General features: G+C 40.9%; 1 protein-coding gene across 1 annotated transcript; it reads left to right on the plus strand.

Annotated features, from left to right (window-relative positions):
• The first annotated feature begins 1,498 nt into the window (after positions 1 to 1,498).
• On the plus strand, positions 1,499 to 20,272 carry LOC104105172 (F-box protein CPR1-like). Its single transcript, XM_009613428.4, has 3 exons — positions 1,499 to 2,154; positions 17,641 to 17,716; positions 20,064 to 20,272. Exons 1-2 carry the CDS (start codon positions 1,533 to 1,535, stop codon positions 17,673 to 17,675), a joined length of 657 nt encoding a protein of 218 aa, XP_009611723.1. The 5' UTR covers positions 1,499 to 1,532; the 3' UTR covers positions 17,676 to 17,716; positions 20,064 to 20,272.
• The last annotated feature ends 1,946 nt before the right edge of the window (positions 20,273 to 22,218 follow it).

Raw genomic sequence — 22,218 nt, forward strand, 5'->3', positions numbered from 1 at the left:
AATAAACTCAAACCCTCGTTTTTGAGACTTTAGATTCTGCCAAGAAGTCCCTTCTTCGCGATCCTTCGCGATCACGAAGCACAAGTTAAACTGCCCAAAACTTTACTCTATGTGAATGCATAAATAGCCACGCGAACGCGATACACTGCTTCCTTAGACCTACGCGATCGCGAACTACCTCACGCGTTCGCGATGAACAATGCGCGTGAACCCCAACCTTGCCTTTCCTCTACGCGAACGCGACCTCAGCTACGCGTTCGCGATTCACAACCTCACTAACCTACGTGATTGCAGACCTTAACTCGCGAACATGTAGAACAAAAATCTCAGCTTCCCAAATAAGCCTACGCAATCACGGACCTTTCCATGCGATCGCGTCTAAGAAAACATGACCTGAACACCAGAAAACTACAACAGACTTCAGCCATTTCTCCAAGTCAAATTATACTTCGATAAGCATCCGAAATCCACCCGAGGGACCTCAACCAAACATACCAATAAGTCCTAAAATATTATACGAACCCGCTCGAAGCGTCAAATCCCATCAAACAACGCTAAAATCAAGAATCGTGCATCGATTCAAGCCTAATGAACTTATGCATTTCTAACTTCTACATTCGATGCCGAAACCTATCAAACTAACTCCGATTGACCTCAAATTTTGCACACAAGTCATAAATGATATAGGAGACCTATGTCAACTTTCGAAACCAAAATTCGAGCTCGGTAATCACAAAGTCAACTCTCGATCAAACTTCTCAATTTTCAAAACTTTTAATTTTTCAACTTTCGTCATTTCAAGACAAAATCAAATACGGACCTCCAAATCACTATCCGGACACACTCTTAAGTCCAAAATCACACAACGGAGCTATCAGAACTATCAAAACTCCATTTCGAAGTCGTTTACTCATAAGTCAATATCCGCTCAACCTTTTCAACTTAAGCTTCCAACCTTGAGACTAAGTGTCTCAACTCATTCCGAAACATCCCCGAATCCAAACCAACTACCCCGGCAAGTCACATAACAACAATTGAGCATAGAATAAGCAGCAAAATGGGGGAAAACAGGGTTACAACACTCAAAACGACCGGCCGGGTCATTACATCGACGAGGTTTAAATAAAATAGGGATTTTTTTCTTAAATTTAATGCGCTAAGAATTACCAAAATATGTTGCCTACACATTTTTGTGCTACCAATAAGTCTACTTATTGTTTTTCTAAAAAAAAATGATTTATTATAAATTTTAAATTAGAATTTCAAAAGTAATGTTATATTTTAAACAATAAAATATAAAAATTTGTGTTACAAAAAGTCCCGGGCTTTGGGTCTTATATCTTATTTTCTAAATACAATTTTTGTTAGTGTGAATTTGATGAATATATATATATATATATATATATATATATATATATATATATATATATATATATATATAATAGGCTCATCTAGAAGACACCGCCTCATTCTTAATGCTCTCCTCCTATATCCCAATCGTCAGTCCAAAATTGACTACTCTGTCCAAAACAATGTCAACCTTTCCATTGGATGTTCTGACCGAAATCCTTTGTCGACTACCCGTTGATTGTGTGTTACGTTGTAGGTGCATATCAAGAACTTGGTGGGCTCTCATTGATAGTGAAGAGTTTGCAAAATTGCATGTCAAGTATTCAGTGAAAACCAATTCTAACCTTGGGGTGATGTTGAGAAAGGTCGACTATTTTGAATATGGAAAGCGTTGCTTTTACTCTCTAGACTTTGATTCTCTCAACTCCCGAGTTGTTACTCCCAAAGAATTGACCAACCCTTTGATGTCTTGTGAAATTAACACCAAGATACTTGGTTCTTGTAATGGATTATTGTTGATATCAAATACTGTGGATGAAATTGCCTTATGGAACCCTTCAACGAGAAAATACAAGAAGATACCAGTTGTGGGGATTACTGAAAACCATGTCCATGTGCATGTTAATTTTGGTTTTGGGTATGATGTTACTAATGATGACTATAAGGTTGTTAGAATTGTGCAGTTTCCCGGAACTGAAAAAGATTCTTTTCACTCTGATGTTAAGGTTTTCAGTTTGAGATCAAGTTGTTGGAGACAGGTTGAAGAAGAAGTTTCTTATTACCTCCGATATGAAGATCAACCAGGTACATATCTTAATGGTTCATTGCATTGGATTGCTAGTGCTAAGATGGAGAGACCTGGCAATAAATTAGAACCACTGATTGTTGCTTTTGACCTTGGAACTGAAAAGTGGGGACTTTTCCCGCGTCCCCTTATACTGATACGGGTTTCATTGTGAGGTTGGTCATATTGCGAGGCTCTCTTTGCACATTGTATACGGGTAAAACCGAGCTCGATATTCGATCGGGCTTCCGAACTCCTTGGTTAGGCAAGGGTCCAAATATCTATAATCAGGTAAAGTCGAGCTCAAAGATCGATCTAACGACTGACACCACTAACCGAGATCGGCACAGGATGATTATGATCGAACCCAAAGAACTATCAAAATTAGCCATCAAAACCATCAGATTTGCCCTCGAGTTTGCCGAAGGCGTGACTGGTCCTGTTTCTAACGGTCTCGAAGAAAGATTTGCCAACTCGTCCGACAAGGGTCCGTGATTCTTGCCATTAACCGATCATTATGGCAAAAATCACGGAATTGGTCAAAAAGGAAACCAATGGTCTTCAAAATCAATGACTTATGTTTTTATAGTGCAATTAAATAATACCCTAAGGGGTAGGTCTCCCTCCATATATAAAGGGGACTTTACAATCCATGAAGCACATTGTAACATACGCTCATAAGCAATATATTTTCCAAGCTCCTACTCTTTTGATATTCTTTCTGTTAATAAAAGTATATTCAACTAAAGGGTGGATGGCATTCTTAAATTGAAATCATCCAATTCCTGTGGTTTGCAGTTTATTTTATCGCTTTGTATCAAGTTAATTCACATGTCCTTATAACCACTAACAAATTCAATTGTTATCCAATTTTGAGGGTAAATAGTTTGATGCCCACCGTGTGGCTAAGAATAATAGTGGTTATTTGATACAAATCTTCATAACACACACTACTTTACACTTGCTCTTTGAAGTATCTTTGATTTCAGGCAAAAAATGTCAAAATCTCAATTAGTACCCCTACATATCGACAACGAGTCCGGTCACCAGGGTGAAAATAACAACATAGTGCCCGGTAACGTGGGGCCACCCGCTGGTCCCGTTGGAATTTCGATCACAGATCCGATTGATGTTAATTCACATTTGGCGATCGACGCCAACTTGCCTACCGACCCCGAAAATAGCATCCGTGGTGGGGTCCGATCGGCGATTCGAAACACATAAAACAATGAAGAAGACGGGATCAACCTATAGATGATCTTCGAGATGATGCAAGCTCAACAGGTGGCAATAGTTCAGTTGCAAAGCCAAAGCCGGACACCGAGCAGGGTTGAATTCGATCCGCCCCATGAAGTCACCCGCAGAAATGAATCGGTCATAGTAAGGTCCAATGAACATGAATCGGGTACTAATCCCAAGATTATAAAGATGCCTGAGGAGCTGACAAAACGGGTAGAATCAGGGGAAAAGAAAATCGAGGTGAACAACAAAAAGGTGGAAACTTACAATTCTCGGGTGGATCAAATCCCAGGAGCACCTCCTGTATTGAATGGACTGGATTCCAGGAAGTTCGTGCAAAAACCTTTTCCTCCGAGCGCGGCTCCAAAGCCAATCACCAAAGAATTTCGTATGCCCGATATACCTAAGTATAACGGAACGACCGATCCAAGCGAGCATGTAACTTCTTATACGTGCTCTATCAAAGGGAACGACTTGGAAGACGACGAGATCGAGTCTGTTCTGCTAAAAACATTCGGGGAGACCCTGTCAAAAGGAGCTCCGACATGGTATCACACTTTACCTCCTAATTCTATTGATTCATTTGCTATGCTTGCAGACCCCTTCATGAAAGCACATGCTGGTGCTATCAAGGTCGAGACCAGGAAATCAGACCTTTTCATTATTAGACAGAAGGATAACGAGATGCTCAGAGAATTCGTGTCCCGTTTCCAAATGGAACGAATGGACCTGCCACCAGTCGCTGATGATTGGGTTGTTCAAGCTTTCACTCAGGGACTCAATATTCGGAGCTCGGTCGCTTTACACCAACGAAAGCAGAATCTGATAGAATACCCTGCAGTTACCTGGACAAATGTACATAACCGGTATCAATAAAAAATCAGAGTCAAAGATGACCAACTCGGGGGCCCCTCGGAATCTGTTTATCCCGTCAGAACCCTTGACAGAGTTAAGAGAGATATCAATCGTGAGCCAAGATCAAACATGGATCGATATCTACCATATAATGGAGATCGAAGGAGCAGTGGGTCAGGCAGAACCCCATAAGAAACGACAGGAGAAATGATCAAGGTTGAAGCAACCGGGTGCACATGACCAAAAATAGCTTCGACAGGTCCATCGGTCCTAAAGAAGCGCCGAGGTTATCAGAATACAACTTTAATGTCGATGCTGCCGCGATCGTTCCTGCTATCGGGTGCATCAGTGATACCAAATGGCCTCGACCTCTGCAATCCGATCCGGCTCAAAGGGACCCTAACTAAATGTGCAAATATCATGGCACTCACGGTCATAGAACGGAAGATTGTCGACAGCTGAGAGAAGAGGTGGACCGTTTGTTCAATAATGGGCACCTTCGAGAATTCTAGAGCGACCGAGCCAAGAACCACTTTACAAACAGGGATTCTAACAAATAGACAGGACAAGAAGATACAGAACCTCAACACATCATAAATATGATCATCGGTGGAGCCGATGTTGAAACGTACCAAAGTATCCATCACTAGGGAGAAACGAACTCGAGACTACATACCGAAAGGAATTTTATCTTTCAGTGATGAGGATGCGGAAGGGATCGAACAACCTCACAATGATGCACTAGTAATATCTGTACTCGTAAATAAAATGTGAATTAAACATGTGTTGATTGATCCAGGTAGATCGGCCAACATCATTCGGTCGAGGGTTATGGAACAACTCGTTCCACGAGACAAAGTCGTGCCGGCAGTCCGAATTCTAAACTGGTTCAACATGGCATGTGAAGCCATTAAGGGGGAGATAGCGTTACCGGTCAATATCACCAGAACCATACAAGAGGCCAAGTTTTATGTGATCGAAGGAGACATGAGGTGCAATGCCCTTTTCGAAAGGCCGTGGATCCACAACATGAGGGCAATACCCTCAACTCTTCACCAAGTGTTAAAATTCACAACTCCGGAAGGTATTAAGACAGTCTACGGGGAACAATCAACCGCAAAAGAGATGTTTGCAGCCAAAGAAGTGATTCCAATATCAGTACTCACAACATCGAAGGAACCAAATCTGGGCACAAACCAAGAGGCCAAACAGCAGTCACCGACACCGGCCACGACACATTCGGATAAGCAGGGGACTTATGAAGACGATGATTATGGGGTCCCCCGATATTTTATAATCCCCGATGACTCCGACACAACCAAATCAATGATCGAAGAGCTGGCACAGGTTATATTGGTCAAGCATCTACCCGTTCAAAAGGTATACCTAGGCACGGGGTTAACTCTCGAGCTCAGGAAAAAACTTCTTCAATTCCTTGTAACTAATATAAATTATTTCGCTTGGTCCCATCTTGATATGACAAGGATCCCACCGGAGATAGCCACTCACAAAGTAAGCCTGGACCCAAAAATCAATCTGGTCAAGCAAAAAATGAGGCCTTAGTCCGAGGTCAAACATGCTATCATCAAGGACGAGGTATCTAAACTCCTTAAAATAGGGTCCATTCGGGAGGTTAAGTACCCGGATTGGTTAGCAAACGTAGTGGTAGTCCTTAAAAAAGGTAATAAAGTAAGAATGTGTGTAGATTACAAAGATTTGAATAAAGCATGCCCCAAAGACTCTTTTCCTTTGCCCAACATCGACCGTATGATCGATACCACGGCCAGCCACGTGATCCTCAGTTTTCTCGATGCCTATTCCGGGTACAAACAAATATGGATGGACCCAAGTGATCAGGAAAAAACCTCCTTCATCACTAAATATGGCACATACTGTTATAATGTAGTGCCATTTGGATTAAAAAATGCTGGTGCCACATACCAACGCTTAGTAAATCGGATGTTCGAAGAACAAATAGGAAAATTGATGGAAGTTTACATTGACGATATATTGGTTAAGTCCATGCGAGCAGAGGACCATTTAAAACATTTGCAGAAAACCTTCAGCATATTGACAAAATACAATATGAAGCTGAACCCGGAAAAATATGCGTTCGGAGTTGGATCGGGTAAATTCCTCGGGTTCATGGTATCCAACCGAGGAATCGAGATCAACCCCGACAATATCAAAGCCATAGAAAATATCACGGTCGTTGACAACGTAAAGTCTGTGCAAAGGCTAACCGGGCCCATAGTCGCTCTGGGGCGATCTATCTCGATGTCGTCCGACAAGAGCCACAGATTATTTGCACTATTGAAAAAGAAGAATAACTTCTCATGGACTCCTGAATGTCAACGAGCTCTGGAGGAGCTCAAAAGATACTTATCGAGCCCACCGCTACTTCACACAGCAAAGACAGATGGACAACTATACTTGTACTTGGCGGTCTCGGAGATAGCGGTAAGTGGAGTCCTAGTTCGGGAAGAACAAGGTACATAATTTTCGATCTATTATGTTAGTAGGACCATAGGCGAGGCAGAAACTAGGTACCCTCACCTAGAAAAACTGGTGCTCGCCTTGCTAAGCGCCTCCAAGAAACTAAAACCATACTTCCAATGTCACCTCATATGTGTCGTAACAACTTACCCATTAAGGAACATTATGCATAAGCCCGAACTCTCAGGTCGATTGGCCAAATGGGTCATGGAATTAAGTGGTTACGATATTGAGTACCGGCCCCGGACCGCCATTAAGTCCCAAATTTTGGCAGATTTCGTGGCCAACTTTACGCCGACCTTAATACCCGAGGTCGAAAAAGAGTTATTGATTAACTCGGGGACTTCTTCGGGAATTTGGACCCTCTTCACAGATGGTGCCTCAAACGCAAAAGGGTACGAACTTGGCATCGTACTAAAGCCACCGATATGTAATATAATTAGGCAATCTATTAGGACTGTGAAATTGACTAACAACGAGGCCAAATATGAGGCCATGATTGCAGGCCTTGAATTAGCCAAAATCTTGGGGGCAGGGGTGATCGAAACCAAGTGCGACTCACTCCTTGTGGTAAACCAGGTTAATGGGATATTCGATGTCAGAGAAGAACGAATGCAGAGATACTTGGACAAGTTACATGTGACATTACATCGATTCAAAAAATGGACTTTGCAACATGTACCTCGGGATCAAAACAGCGAAGCTGATGCCCTCGCTAACTTGGGATCGTCGGTCGAAGACAATGAGATCAACTCGGGAGAAATTGTGCAGCTTATGAGATCAATGGTGGAACAAGGCTACACCGAGATCAATTCAATGAGCCTAACTTGGGACTAGAGGAATAAGTATGTGGAATATCTCAGGACCGGAAAACTGCCCTCGGACCCAAAAGAATAGAGGACCCTATGTCAAAGGCAGCCCGATTTAGTTTATCCCAAGGATGGAACCTTAGTCAGAAAAACGTTCGATGGCCCGATGATGATATGTTTGGGACCGAGGGATCGGGGGATACCGGATATGTTTTGAGGGAAATCCACAAAGGTACCTATGGAAATCACTCGGGCACCGAATCATTGGTTTGAAAAATAATCAGAGCCGGTTACTACTGGATCGACATGGAAAAGGATGCAAATGAGTTCGTTCAAAAATGCGATGGATTCCAAAGGCATGCTCCGATGATTCATCGAGCAGGAGAGCCGCTACATTCGGTCTTGTCACCATGACCGTTCATGAAATGGGGGATCGACATCGTCCCCTTCCACGGGCGCCCGGTAAGGCCCAATTTATTTTATTTATGACTAAATATTTTTCTAAATGGGTGGAAGCTCAGGCATATGAAAAGGTCAGAGAAAAAGAAGTCATCGATTTTATCTGGGATCACATTATATGTCGATTTGGAATACCGGCCAAGATTGTATGCGACAATGGAAAACAGATTATTCGCAGCAAAGTAAGCAAGTTTCTTAAAGACCATAAGATCAAAAGGATCTTATCCACTCCTTACCACTCCAGTGGGAACGGACAAGCAGAATCCACCAACAAAACCATAATCCAAAACCTCAGAAAGAGGTTGATCGACGCCAAAGGAAAATTGAAAGAAATGCTACCTGAGGTCTTATGGGCGTACCGTACAACCTCGAAGTCCAGTACCGGATCCACACCGTTTTCTTTGGTTTATGGCACCGAAGCCTTAATATCGGTCGAGGTCGGAGAACCAAGCATCAGATTCCGACATGCAACAAAGGAATCGAATGACGAGGCTATGAGTACGAGCCTAGAACAATTAGATGAAAGGCGCGAAGCCGCCCTTGTCCGGTTTGCCGCCCAAAAACAGCGGATCGAGAGATATTATAATCGAAGGGCCAACTTTCAATATTTCAATACTGGGACTTAGTATTAAGAAAAGTTACACTGAACACCCGAAACTCGAACGAAGGGAAATTGAAGCCAAACTGGGAAGGACGGTACCAAATTATCGAGATCACCCGAAAAGATCCTACAAGCTCGGAACAATGAACGACGAGCAATTACCAAACAATTGGAATATATCTCATTTAAAACTATATTATTGCTAAGGTATGACCACAATTCTTTCTTTTATTTTTCTTTTTACATTTCAAACTGACACTTACAGGCAACTTGCAAAGGATGATACGAGATCCTAGGTCTGAAAGCACGTGTTGCACTTTTTTTCCTTGAATCAGTTTTGTCCCAAATGAGTTTTCCGGCAAGGTTTTTAACGTAACAGCAAGTAAATCGTGCTAACTTATAATCGAAGGCCGGATACGAACCCATGTCAATGATCACAACAGCATTCGAAGCCTCTCTTCGGTCAACCTCGAACACTGGGGGCAATACCCTCGGAGATATCAACTTTAACAAGGAAAGGATTTATTGTAAGGGCCAAACGGTCAAATGAACCGTGCCCACACAGACCGCTCGAGCCCTGACACAAAACATGTATACATGTACAACTATTATGTACAAGAATATAAAAGAAGATTCTTCCTTGCACATAAACATCGTGTCCTTTAAAGTACATCTTACATCTTTCAAGGAAATTCCTAAAGCTAAAGGCTATCGAGCCCAAGGGCCACCTTAATCCAAGTTTGAACATTCACTCTCGCTCGGGGACTGCCACCTTGGCATTGCCCGAATTAAAAAGCTAAGGCCATTACGAGTTAAAAATACTCGAGGGAACAAAGCTTATTTGGCATGCCTGAATCTAAAGGCTAAGGCCGTTCCGAGTTAACAAAACTCGAGGGCACAAAGCTTATTTGGCATTGCCCGAACTTAAAGGCTAAGGCCGTTCCGGGTTAACGAAACTCGAGGGCATAAAGCTTATTTGGCATTGCCCGAATTAAAAGTCTAAGGCCATTTCGAGTTGAAAACACTCGAGGGCATGAAGCTTATTTGGCATTGCCCGAACTTAAAGGCTAAGGCCGTTCCGGGATAACGAAACCTGAGGGCACAAAGCTTATTTGGTATTGCCCGAATTAAAAGTCTAAGGTCATTCCGAGTTAAAAACACTCGAGAGCATGAAGCTTATTTGGCACACCCGAATCTAAAGGTTAAGGCCATTTCGGATTAACAAAACCCGTGGGCACAAAGCTTATTTCGCATTGCCCGAACTTAAAGGCTAAGGCCATTCCGGGTTAATGAACCCGAGGGCACAAAGCTTATTTGGCATTGCCCGAACTTAAAGACTAAGGCCGTTCCGGGTTAACGAAACCCGAGGGCACAAAGCTTATTTGGCATTGCCCAAACTTAAAGGCTAAGGCCGTTCCGAGTTAACGAAACCCAAGGGCACAAAGCTTATTTAGAATTGCCCGAATCTAAAGGCTAAGATCGTTCTGAGTTAAAAACACTCGAGGGCATAAAAGTTTATTTGGCAGCGCCTGAACTAAAAAGGCTGCGTTCATACTAATATGGCTCTGAAATGTCAGAGACTCGTAACGAAAACAAGGCCTTTGAAAATCTCTCATAACCGGTTTTAAAAGCTATCTTTGACAAGCTATAAACCTAAACTATTATTGGGGAAAAGTTTTTGGTAACACCGAATCCCTACAATGCCTTCGAACATTCGAACATAACCTAATCATTTCATTCTAAGGCATTTCGACCTTTGCGAATACAAATAAAGCTAAGGAAAGATTCAAAAACTATGTAAAGGAAAAGCCTTATATATATAACAAAAAAAATTTACAAGGGATGAATAGCCCCAATGAATAATTTTTACAAAAGGCTGAACGGCCTCAACAAAAGATAGTACTAAAGGTAAAAAAAAACCTAAATTGCCTAATCTTCATCAGGGGCTACATCATTGCCTACAGGGTCTTCGCCACCATCGGACCCACCCGACTCTTCAGACCCCTCGGAATCCTCCTCGGGATAAGCTAACTTCCGGGCCTTGGCTTCGCATATCTTGGCATTCTCGATTTCAGCCAATATGTCGAAACTCTGAGCATGGACTCCCTCGAGGGTCTCCCTTCGGGATTGCCACCTCGCATGCTTCACCATGTTTCTCTCTTGTTCCTGAATGGCCTCGGCATCAGCCTTGAACTGAGCCACTTTATCATCGGCCTCGGTCTTGGTCACAACGACCTCTAACTTGGTCGCCTCAAGCTCCTTGGCCAGGACCTCTTGACCAGAAACAACCGAAGCTAACTGAGAATGGATTCCCTCGATCGTGTTGGCCTGCACCAAATATTTTTCCTTTATAGGCTGAAGCTGAACCTCAGCCGAAGCCAACTGCTCCCGGGCAGTCTCTTTTTCCAAGGCCAGGCGGTCAATATTTTTCTTCCATTCATCGGCCTCAGACTTCACCATGTCCACCTCCACCTGGAGCTGTCCGATCTCGTCAAGTCTCTTTTGAACCTGTGGGTTCAAGTCATTAGCCAATGTGTCTGAATCATCGTCACTAAGTTCGAATATTCATATTACCTGCTCGACAAACCGGCATGTTCCTTCCGAACCGCTTCTAACTCGGCCTGGAGCTTCTCACTAAGAAGCTTGTAATCATCTTTCTTCTCGGCAAGCTCCCGAGTCTCGACCTCGTGACGCTTGAACTCCTCCCAATATCGGAGAAAAGCCTCGTGATGAAGCACCTAGGCCTGCAAGCACAAAGAAAATTTTAGGATTATTCATTATTGAATCTAAGTACATAATGAAAGGACATTCGAAATTACCCGATTTAGCGCATGTTGAGCTTCGTTGAACAGGCAGGGCGCTTCTACCTTGTTCATTCTAGCTTGATCCTCTTCGGTCACCAAGCACCGAAGGTAACTAGCAATCCCCACTGGGGCAGAGAGAACCCGGGCGTCCTCCGAAATGGACATAAAAATTGCACGTCTTCGAGTAGGATCAACACTCGGAGCGAGGAACTGGTTCACTAATTTTGGGCTTGAAGAAGACCCGCCAGCTCCCAGGAACGGTATCTTCCTTGGTACCGGTAAGTCGCCCAAACCGGTGACGTCCTTCAAAGTAGTAGAATCCAGGTTGTCGAAGAAATTGTGGAAAGAATCGGCTTGTCACGATCCAAAATCTCACCTGTCATGATGGCGCCTATCTCAATACTAGGCAAGCCGAAAATTTCAATAAACCATAATTTCTCTTAAGTTTGAAAATATAATATTTCAATAAAATCCACAAATCTTACAATTACTGATACAACCACTCCTAAAACCTGGTGTCACTGAGTACATGAGCATTTAATCTGAATACAAGTCTGGAAAATACGGTCTATAATAGTCTGAGACCAAATACAATAAACAAGGAGATAGGGAAGAAGAGACAAGGTCTGCGAAATACGGCAGCTACCTCTGAATCTCCAAAAAAAGTCAACTGTGCGAGAGAATCAACACCCGCTATAATCGGGAACACCTGGATCTGCACATGAAGTACAGGGTGTAGTATGAGTACAACCAACTCAGTAAGTAATAATAATAAATAAAAAACTGAAGATAGTGACGAGCCACACAACTACAGTTCATATTCAGTAGTTCCAGCAAAGAATAGATATGCTTTCAAATCTGGTAGTTTAATGTCAAATCAATTTTTATACAGTTCATGTTCATGTAATCCGTATATAAAATCTTTCAGAGATTTCACAACAATGACAGATAGCAACTAGGTGCAACAATAAATGGAAATCAAGTACAACCTCTCAGGACAACAATCACTCACTGGGCTCCCAGCCCTCATCACTCACACTCAATGGGTACCCGCGCTCACTGGGGGTGTACAGACTCCGGAGGGTATTCTACAGCCCAAGCGCTATAATCTGTACAGATAACTCACGTGCTGCACGGATAACTCACGTGCCATAATATAAATATCTGGATCCGCATGGCCAACTCACGTGCTATAGTATAATATAAGGATCCGCACGGCCAACTCACGTGCTATACTAAAATATAAGGATCTGTACGGCCAACTCACGTGCTATAGTATAATATAAGGATCTGCACGGCCAACTCACGTGCTATAGTATAATATAAGGATCTGCACGGCCAACTCACGTGCTATAGTATCAATATCTCACAATCAGGCCCTCGGCCTCACTCAGTCATAAATCTCTCCAGTCTCTCGGGCTCTCAATAATCATGAAATCAGCCCAAACAACAATGATATGATGTATCAATAATAATAACATAGACTGAGATAAAATGTGCAAGTAAAAACTGAGACTGAGTACATATAGCATTTAGCAGGCAATTCAACAAGTACGCGACCTATGTGGGTCCCAACTATACTATCACGTAGCCTAAGCATGATTTCTAACATGATTTACAGTTAAATTTTATCAACACATAGAGAGCATATAGCTAACAACAAATTATTCAACTTTACATTTTCCCGGGACGGACCAAGTCACAATCCCCTCGATGCATGCCCACACGCCCGTCACTTAGCATGTGCGTCACCTCCAAAATAATCACATGATAACAAAATCCAGGGTTTCATACCCTCAGAACCAGATTTATTACTGTTACTTACCTAAACCCGTGTAATTCTTTATTCTTCTATGCCCTTGCCACGAGAATTGGTCTTCGAAAGCCTCGTATCTAGCCATAATTAATTCGATTCAGTCAATACCAATTATTGTAATTAATTCCATAAGGAGATACTAATTTTCTAATAAAATCTAAAATTAACTCAAATATCGCCCGTGGGGCCCACGTATCGAAACCCCGACAAAAGTTATAGAATATGAACGCACATCCAACCACGAGTCCAACCATACAAATTTCACCAAAATTCGACACCAACTCGACCCTCAAATCTTCAATTATAGTCTATGAAGATTTCTACCATTTTCAACCCAATCCTTATCCATTTGAACTTAACAATCTTTCCATAACCTTATTGGTATGTATACATAATACTCTTACACTCAAGAATCATACTATTAATCACCCATTTTTACACCAAACCCGAAATTGAAGGATTGAGGAAAGAAATTCTTACCTCTTTGAAGCCCTAGCAAGATCCTTGTGAAATCTTCAAACCTTGAACAAGAATTGATGGATAAATGACTAAGTCTTCACTTTCTCTCTCTAAATGCTCTCACCTCTCTCTAAAATATCAGATTTTGGCTCAAAAATAAGCTTCAAGGGCTATAAATCGAAGTTTGGTCGGGTCAAAAATTAGAAAGAATGGAAGCTCCGACGCAGTTATGCGATCGCATAACAGGTATGCGGTCCGTATATCCGCCGCATAATTTGGCCTCCAAAGCTGGGTGTTACTGACCCGGTCTGCGGTCATTATGCGGCCCGCATACTTGTTCTGCGGTCGCATAATGCACCGCAAAACAAGTCTACGGTCGCATAGTGCACCGCAGATTTTCCTCAAATCTTTCCCCTCTCCTGATCCACTTTGCGACCATTATGCGGTCCGCAGAGTGATTCTGTGACCGCATAGTGGTCGTAGAAATGACCTTTTTCCGACAAAATTTTTCTTTATACATCGGTGCATTGTTCAACCCAAAAAGTCCGAGCACCACCAAACCTTAATTTCCTTAGCAAAATTTCTACGGGGTCATTACACATAAGTCAACATCCGGTCAACCTTTTCAACTTAAATTCTAAACTTTGGAACTAAGCGCTCCAAATCATTTCAAAACCTCACCGAACCCAAACCAATTACCCCGGCAAGTTAAATAACAACTATAATTCACAATTTGAGTAGTAAATGGGGGAACGAGATTGCAATAGTCAAAACGACCGGCCAGGTCATTACACGGCTGCTCCTTGTGCCCCTTCGCCAAGGTTACCTTTCAACGCCTGAGCCTCGTTTATCATAGAATTGGTAAACGAAGGCGACCCAGAGAGATCAATCTCCTCAAGCGCCTCCTTAGGCACATTATCTTCTGATCGGGATGTACCGATCACAGTTTCTTTTTTTGACCTAGCTGGCTCGGGGCAAATCGGTCTGAATCCTACCTGGCTCAGAAACTTCAGCCACTGCTTCTTCTACGGCCTCCATTGCTTGAGGCATTTCAGAACCGCTTCTCACGCGGGCCACCAACTCAGAATCGTCTTCTTCTTCTTCTGACTCATCCCTCAAATGTTGGAGTGAGTCCGATGAGAGTTCTCGGGTGCTGGCATTCTTAGGTTTGTGCGCTAGCCGCTTCCTCGGTCTTTTCTTCTCAGGGCCCGGGGAACTCAGAGCCTTTTTTCTTTTCTTTTTTTCTTTATCCTACTTTGGAGTAGGGGGATCAGCGTATATGTCGTAATCGACTGATGGAGGCCTCATTTCAATATCTTTTGGTAGACCTACAAAGAGAAAATAAAACTATTCAGAGATCGATGATGTGAAAGTAAGATCAAATACAACTTAGAGAAGAAATTCTCACCATGATTACGGGCCTCCCATCGGCCCTTCGAGAACTCACGCCATAAGGTCTCTGTGTCACAATGTCCTCGACCCACTCCTTGAGTCGAGGAACGACATCCGACATCTGGGCAGCAGCTGCATCATCACATATCATCGATGAGAAGGGATGAAGAAGAAAAGCAATAAAAGAAATCTTGAAGGCAAAGTTATACTTATGTTTCATATTCCATTTCTCAGCAAATGGCATATTCGCAGCCGGGATCAAGTTCGAGGTCTTCACTCGAACGAATCGGCCTAACCAGCTCCGGTCCCGATCCTCGTCGATGCTTGAGAATATGGCCTTAGTGGCTCGGCGTGCGAGCTTGATTAATCCCCCTTGGTAAAGTCTAGGGTTGTACAGGCGCATTAAATGGTCGATAGTAAATAGACACCCCTCGATTTTGCTCATAAAGAAACGTAGAAAAATTACAATCCTCCAAAACGAGGGGTGAATCTTCCCGAGAGTTACCTCGTACCTTTTGCAAAAGGCTATGATGACTGGGTCTAAGGGTCGAGCGTGAAAGGATAAGTGTAAACACTTAGAAAACCCTTCACGTAGGTCGTGATCGATTCCTCAGGGGTAGGGATCACAATAAGTTTATCTTCCCAGTGGCAGTCCTCTTTGACCTTATCGAGGATGCTAGCAGTAATGGTGCATATATACCTCCAGACCGGCTCGCACCGACCCGGTACCAAGGTGGTGTTCTCGATCTTAAAATCGGCCTCGGCTGGGCACCCCGAAGGGACAATTTCTAAATAGAAGAAAGAAGAAGATGTTGGTAAAAGAGGAGTTATAATTAGCAGGTAACTTATGAAGAAATTTCAATGAACTCACAAGGAAGGAAGTTGTTAAGCTTAAAACCAGAAAACCAGAAGGTGAGGATGATGAAATTCTCTTAAAACGCAAGAGCAAGAGTTGAAATGGAAAAGGTTCTAATGAATGGGTTGGAGGGTATTTATAGTGTTCCCAAACGGCGGTTCACATCACGATGGTTCGTATTCCAAGATGGCTGACTATTGACTGACACACATTTATTGCCTCGAAGACTGGATCGGCGGGATGTTTTCACTGATCTTATCACTAACGTCATGAATTCGTCGTCACGTTTTTAAGAAGTGAAAGCTCGAATCGTTTCCCATCATTTGCTCTCCGAAAAATAAGGGGATTTTGACGTCATATTTTTGTCACTTGCGTCATGATATATAGAAGTGAGAATCTGAGGCTCATATCGTTTCTCGTCATCTACTCTCCGAAAAACGAGGGGATTATCTGTATACGGATAAAACTGAGCTCGATATTCGATCGGACTTCCGCACTCCTTGGTTAGGCCAGGGTCGAAATATCTGTAATCAGGTGACGTCGAGCTCAAAGATCGATCTAACGACTGACACCACTAACCGAGATCGGCACAGGATGATTATGATCGAACCCAAAGCACTATCAAAATTAGCCATCGAAACCATCAGATTTGCCCTCGAGTTTGCCGAAGGCGTGACCGGTCTCGTTTCTAACGATCTCGAAGAAAGCTTTGCCAGCTCGTCCGACAAGGGTCCGTGATTCTTTCCATTAACCGATCATTATGGCGGAAATCATGGAATTGGTTAAAAAGGGAACCAATGGTCTTCAAAATCAAGGACTTATGTATTTATAGTGCAATTAAATAATATCCTAAGGAGTAGATCTCCCTCCATATATAAAGGAGACTTTACAATGCATGAAGCACATTATAACATACGCTCATAAGCAATATATTTTCCAAGCTCCTACTCTTTTGATATTCTTTTGTCAATAAAAGTATATTCAACCGAAGGGTGTCTGACATTCTTAAATTGAAATCATCCAATTCCTGTGGTTTGCAGTTTATTTTATCGCTTTGTATCAAGTTAATTCACATGTCCTTATAACAATCCGATTTTGAGGGTAATAACACATAAAACCTACTTTATAGATCATTGGGGAAATGCGGATCTTGTTTTGGACCATGTGGACATATGGGTAATGAAGGAATATGGAATTAGGGATTCGTGGGCTATGGTTATATCTCTTGAACAGCCAGATAAGTATATTGGTCATACTGTGGTCCCACTTGCAAATTCTAAGAGTGGAGAGGAAGTTCTTGTTGAACAAGATAATAGGCGATTCCTATGGACTAGTATTGAGGGGGATTCCATAAAGATTGTTGATACTGAAATTGGGAAGTTACGTGGCTTTCTACATTTCAATAGTTATATTTATTTGGGAAGCCTCGTTAAGCTTACTTCCAATAGTGATCTGAAGAAACAGTTAAATCAAGAAAAAGGAGGAAACAAGAAAGCCCGGTTGGTCATTCCGTTAATTTGTGGTTATGTTGTAGCCTTCTTTCTTTTACGTAGAGCTTTTAAGATCACTCGTTTCAACAACAGGGCACTATTGTCAACATTTAGGTGAAGTGGAGGGTCTATATTATTTTCTATGCAACAGGGAGATTGCTTATACAAGTTATGCTTTGTATCTGCTTCCTTTCTTTGCTAAATTTTCTATTTTATCCTTGACTTGATAGGGGAGATGATTTCCTTTCAAGGGGGTTCAAGTTGAAGCTTTGAGCAATGAATGAAGTGAAGATTCAGATGGTCAAGGTACCTTCTTTACCCTCTATAAAAAAAAAATAAGCAGGATGTTCCTGAATATGATTTTTGAGTTTAATGGTTTGGCATTGATTTTCTCGAAACTTAAACAAAGCAGCATTTGATTCCTGGTATTACCTCTTCATTTCTCTTATGAAATTGTTTTGGTGCATTTCCATGTTACTTTTTGATGGTTGTGATGATGGTGTAAGTTACTATTTACTCCCTGGTTCTGTAAGTGTGCAACTTGCAAGTGTGCAACTTAGTCTTAGAAATTGTGATTGACAAGGAACTTAAGTATATAAGAAACTTATTTTGGCAAGGATGGGTTGAAAAAATAATCACACAGGTTATGTAATGAATTGAAGTTACTTAAACTTTAGTAGTCCAAGTGCAACTGAAGAGTCTGACCATATAATTTTCTTTGCTTAACCTGAAGAACTGAAAGTAGCTTTCCACACTGAACTGTACTAATTAAATTGCCTCAATTTTGTTACTTTCTTTATCTTTGTTTGTTCTCTTCAATATTAAGAGTAGTGATATGCTAGTCCTTTCTAAGTTTTCAATGCTTGATCACATCAATAAAATCGGTTGCATGCTTAAGTAAAGTGGAATTTCTAGAACTTGTACTTCGCTCCTTGTCATAATAAGAATTTTGTTGCATTTTAAGTTGGCTGTTGGCTGTTTGCTCTCTCTCTCTCTCTCTCATGAGTTTTCTCTTAAAATCACTCTGCTTGTGATGTACAGAAGATAAAAAAGAAATATTGATGAGAAACCATCAAATAGTCGCATAACAAAATTGAGCTTTTTCACTTATTATAAAAAAGAATGGCCTTTTTTTCATTAGCTCCAATGATTAAATAGTCTTCAGATGGATGAATGGTGAATCAAGAATGGTATATTGAAACCCTTTCACATTAGATCATGATTTCAGCTGATTCTAGCACTTGCAAATTTGTAATGTTTAAGGTTGCCCATTTTCATCATTTTGATGTTCTATAGTTAATTGCTCAAGTCATAGAGTTTGCTGCTCCTAGCACATGTATTCGACATTTATTTTGGGGTAAAAGTGACAAGCATTTCTGTGAATGATATAAATTCCATTTGGAGGAACCAGATCTTGATTGGTGAACTTTTTATCTGAAATCAACTACAAGATTGTAGTGTTTACCCGAAAAACAGATAGAGTTAAATTTATACGTAGTTCTAAGGATATGTGGTATGAATTGGTACAAATCGGGAAAGATAAATAAATGTGTGTTGAAATTAGGTATAAAAGAAATGAATACAAACCAGATGAACTAATTAGCTTAACACTTCAAGTTTAATCACCTCCAAATCGGGTGAAGAGCGATTGATAGAAGAAACAATTTGACTAAAATACCAAAAGCCATCAAAAAATAGTATTAGCTCTGTTTTCTGTGTCTATTAGAATGAATGTGTGTATCAATCAATGTCCTCTTACAAATGATAACCACTCTTAATATAGTGGGAGAATTCCATTTTGAGTATAATTAAAAATACATAGTGGAGATCCAATGATGGACTAATTAATTAACTTTTTCTTGATTTCCGATTCTCTCCCCAAATGCGGCTATAATGGCTCTTTTGTCCCTTGGCTCGATCTCGGTCTCGGCCTCGGCCGGTCTCGGTATAGGTCGGTCTCTGGGTCTCGAGCTCGATATTGATCGGTTTATGGGTCTCGAGCTCGATATTGACTCGAGCTCGATATTGATCGGTCTCTAGGTCAATCTCGATCTTGACTCACTTGACAACCCAACTTCACATCACAACTCGATATTATAATGACGAATCTCGGTCCATCATGCTCCAATCTTGATTAATCAAACGAAGGTCCAACTCGGTTTTGACCGTATAAAAGTAGGTCTTTCCTCAATTAGAGTTTCTAATTTTGCTCATCCAGCTTCCTGTTATGTTTCTTCTCCATCAATGACCTCATCATCGGGCTGTCTTCTTTTGAGTTATCAGTATGCAACTTAGATTTCTAAACCTTTTGGGTTGGATATGGATATACCTTTGTAGTTTTCTTATTTTAATTCAAAGAGAATTATGTTTTTCCATTGGAGCATATTAAATTTGACTTCTCTCTGCGAGTTGTAAGGTTGACTATGCTATCCAAGCCAAGATGGTTGACTTCTCTGCGAGTTGTAAGGTTGACTTATTTGAGGGGTATTAGGGCATTTTAAATTAAATGTGCACAGTTGAACTAATGGGATTGGGAAGTTGGTGGCAATGCTATATGATTATATAATATGTGACATGTGCTCCAAAGAAAAACAGAAACTGTATAATTGCAGACACATTCAAGAGTACCTGAATTAGTTTCTTTTTTTGGCAGGTTGCGTTTTTTGATGGTTGAACACTGAAGCTGGTCAACGAAGAAGACCACATTGACTTTAACGTCCAATATCCTTACTATCCTTTAATGTAAATAGTAGATACTTATGTTTTGATATATCAGTTTCCAGTCGATAAAGCTGATGAACTGTATGAAATTTACATATATGCATTTGGAATTGTAATGGATTTAGTGAATGGTCCACTTCAGTTGTTGGTTCTATTCTTTTGCTGGGTTTAATTATTGTCAGGACACTGAAATTGTAGACAATGGTCTTACCCCTTGAAAGACATTACTCTTTCTATTTCAAATTAGATGATCTACTTTTCTTTTTAATCTGGTCCAAAATAAATGACACATTTCTAAATTTGAAAATAATTCAACTTTAAACTTTTTATTTTACCCATTTTATCCTTAATAAGAAGTTTTTATAACCACACAAATGTCATGGCCCCACAAAACTTTTACCCCTTAAGCTAGTTTAAAGTCTTTATTTTCTTAAACTCCGTGCTGAGTCAAACTATCTCATCTAAATTGAAACGGAGGGAGTATTATTATTTTTCATGGAGTTACAACGCAATTCTTAAGTATACAGCCGATATCATCTAGTTTCCTCTCCATATATGTTTTGGTTAAACAGAAAGGAAAAAAAAAAAAGGCATTAGATGGTTTCTCAAAATTTAGAGAAATTGCTATTCAAGCATCAAATTTGGAGGTGGTTGAGACCTTATCAAGTGACAAAGATGGATGGTGGAAATCAAATGTATATGAGATAATCCTTTGTGTAATCTATATTCAGTTCATGTAAACTATGCTTTCATCTCTTCGTTTACTTTGTTCTGTTACTAAACATTGTGCATGGGATTATGGCAAAGCTTAGCTTTAAAATTCTTCAAGTATTTAAAATTTAAAGGCCAAATACATAGACAACCACCTAAACTGGCACCAATTTTTACTTAAACACTTAAACTGAGACTTGTTCCTATTAGGCACTTAATCTATCTTCAAACTAACCTACTAGACACATTCAGCTTACGTGGCACAATGCGTGTACCACACTTCATATTCGAGCGTGAACAACCAGAATTTTTGCTTTTAGTGTTTTTTCCTCTCTTTTTCTTCTCTCTTCTCCACCGATCTCTCAACCTTCCCCAATTTCTCGATAAACAACCATGAACCTTTTTTGTCCCCTTCAATCTTACTCCAACGCATAGGAGCCATGGTCCCTTTGTTCTTAATCTTATGTCTCTGTCTCCCTAAATTTTTCACTACAAAATACAAATTTCTCTCTTTCTGTTTAACTCTCTCTACAGATCTTTGAGGACCTCATATAATTACAAAAAAGAAAAACTTATAGGCGCCTATTTCCCAATAATTTACTCTTTGTGCAATATGATGGACTTTGGAATAGAGAGCTACAACAACCCCACCGCCACCACTGCAACTGCCGACGACAATTCCGATTATGATATTCCTCAAACGTTGTCGTCTTCCAGTGTTTATCAAACCCTTCTTCTCATTAAATTCAATGACTCACTTTGAAAATTCAGGCGGCTAGGGAAATTGGACACCTCACATATATTTCTAATTGTTATCGCCGTTATTTCTCCAACACCGTTAAACTCCTCTGTGACATCCTTTGTTTCAGTTCCATCGTTGCCTCACCAACACCACCTTCTTCAACTCTCCGCCATCAAACACCGACCGTAAAGGCATTCGCCGTAGCCCTGAAATTTTCAGCACTTGTTTTGTTTCAGAGCAAGATAACTCTGAAATTTGCCAGAAATAAGGGGGGCTGTTTTATTTGTTTCATTTGCTCAAAATCTTTTTTTAACTGAAAAGACACTTGGCATTTTTTATTCCTTATTCTATTATGTAAGAGCGTGTGAATTTCACGCAATGTATTCTGTGTACGGGTTAGTCACAAAGTGTTTAATAGGTATAGATTGACTTAAGTTAAAGTGTCTAATAGGAACAAGTCTCCGTTGAGATGTTTAAGTGGAAATTGATGCCAAGTTTAGGTGGTTGTCTATGTATTTGGCCAAATTTAAATGATAGAGTTGATTTATGTAGCAGTTGATAATAGCAACGCGACCTATAGGATAGAATCAAGATGAGTGTGACGAGAGATATAAAGCCCCCTCATAAGTCATAA

This window comes from Nicotiana tomentosiformis, chromosome 11 (assembly GCF_000390325.3).
Source record: "Nicotiana tomentosiformis chromosome 11, ASM39032v3, whole genome shotgun sequence".
Lineage (NCBI taxonomy): Eukaryota > Viridiplantae > Streptophyta > Magnoliopsida > Solanales > Solanaceae > Nicotiana > Nicotiana tomentosiformis.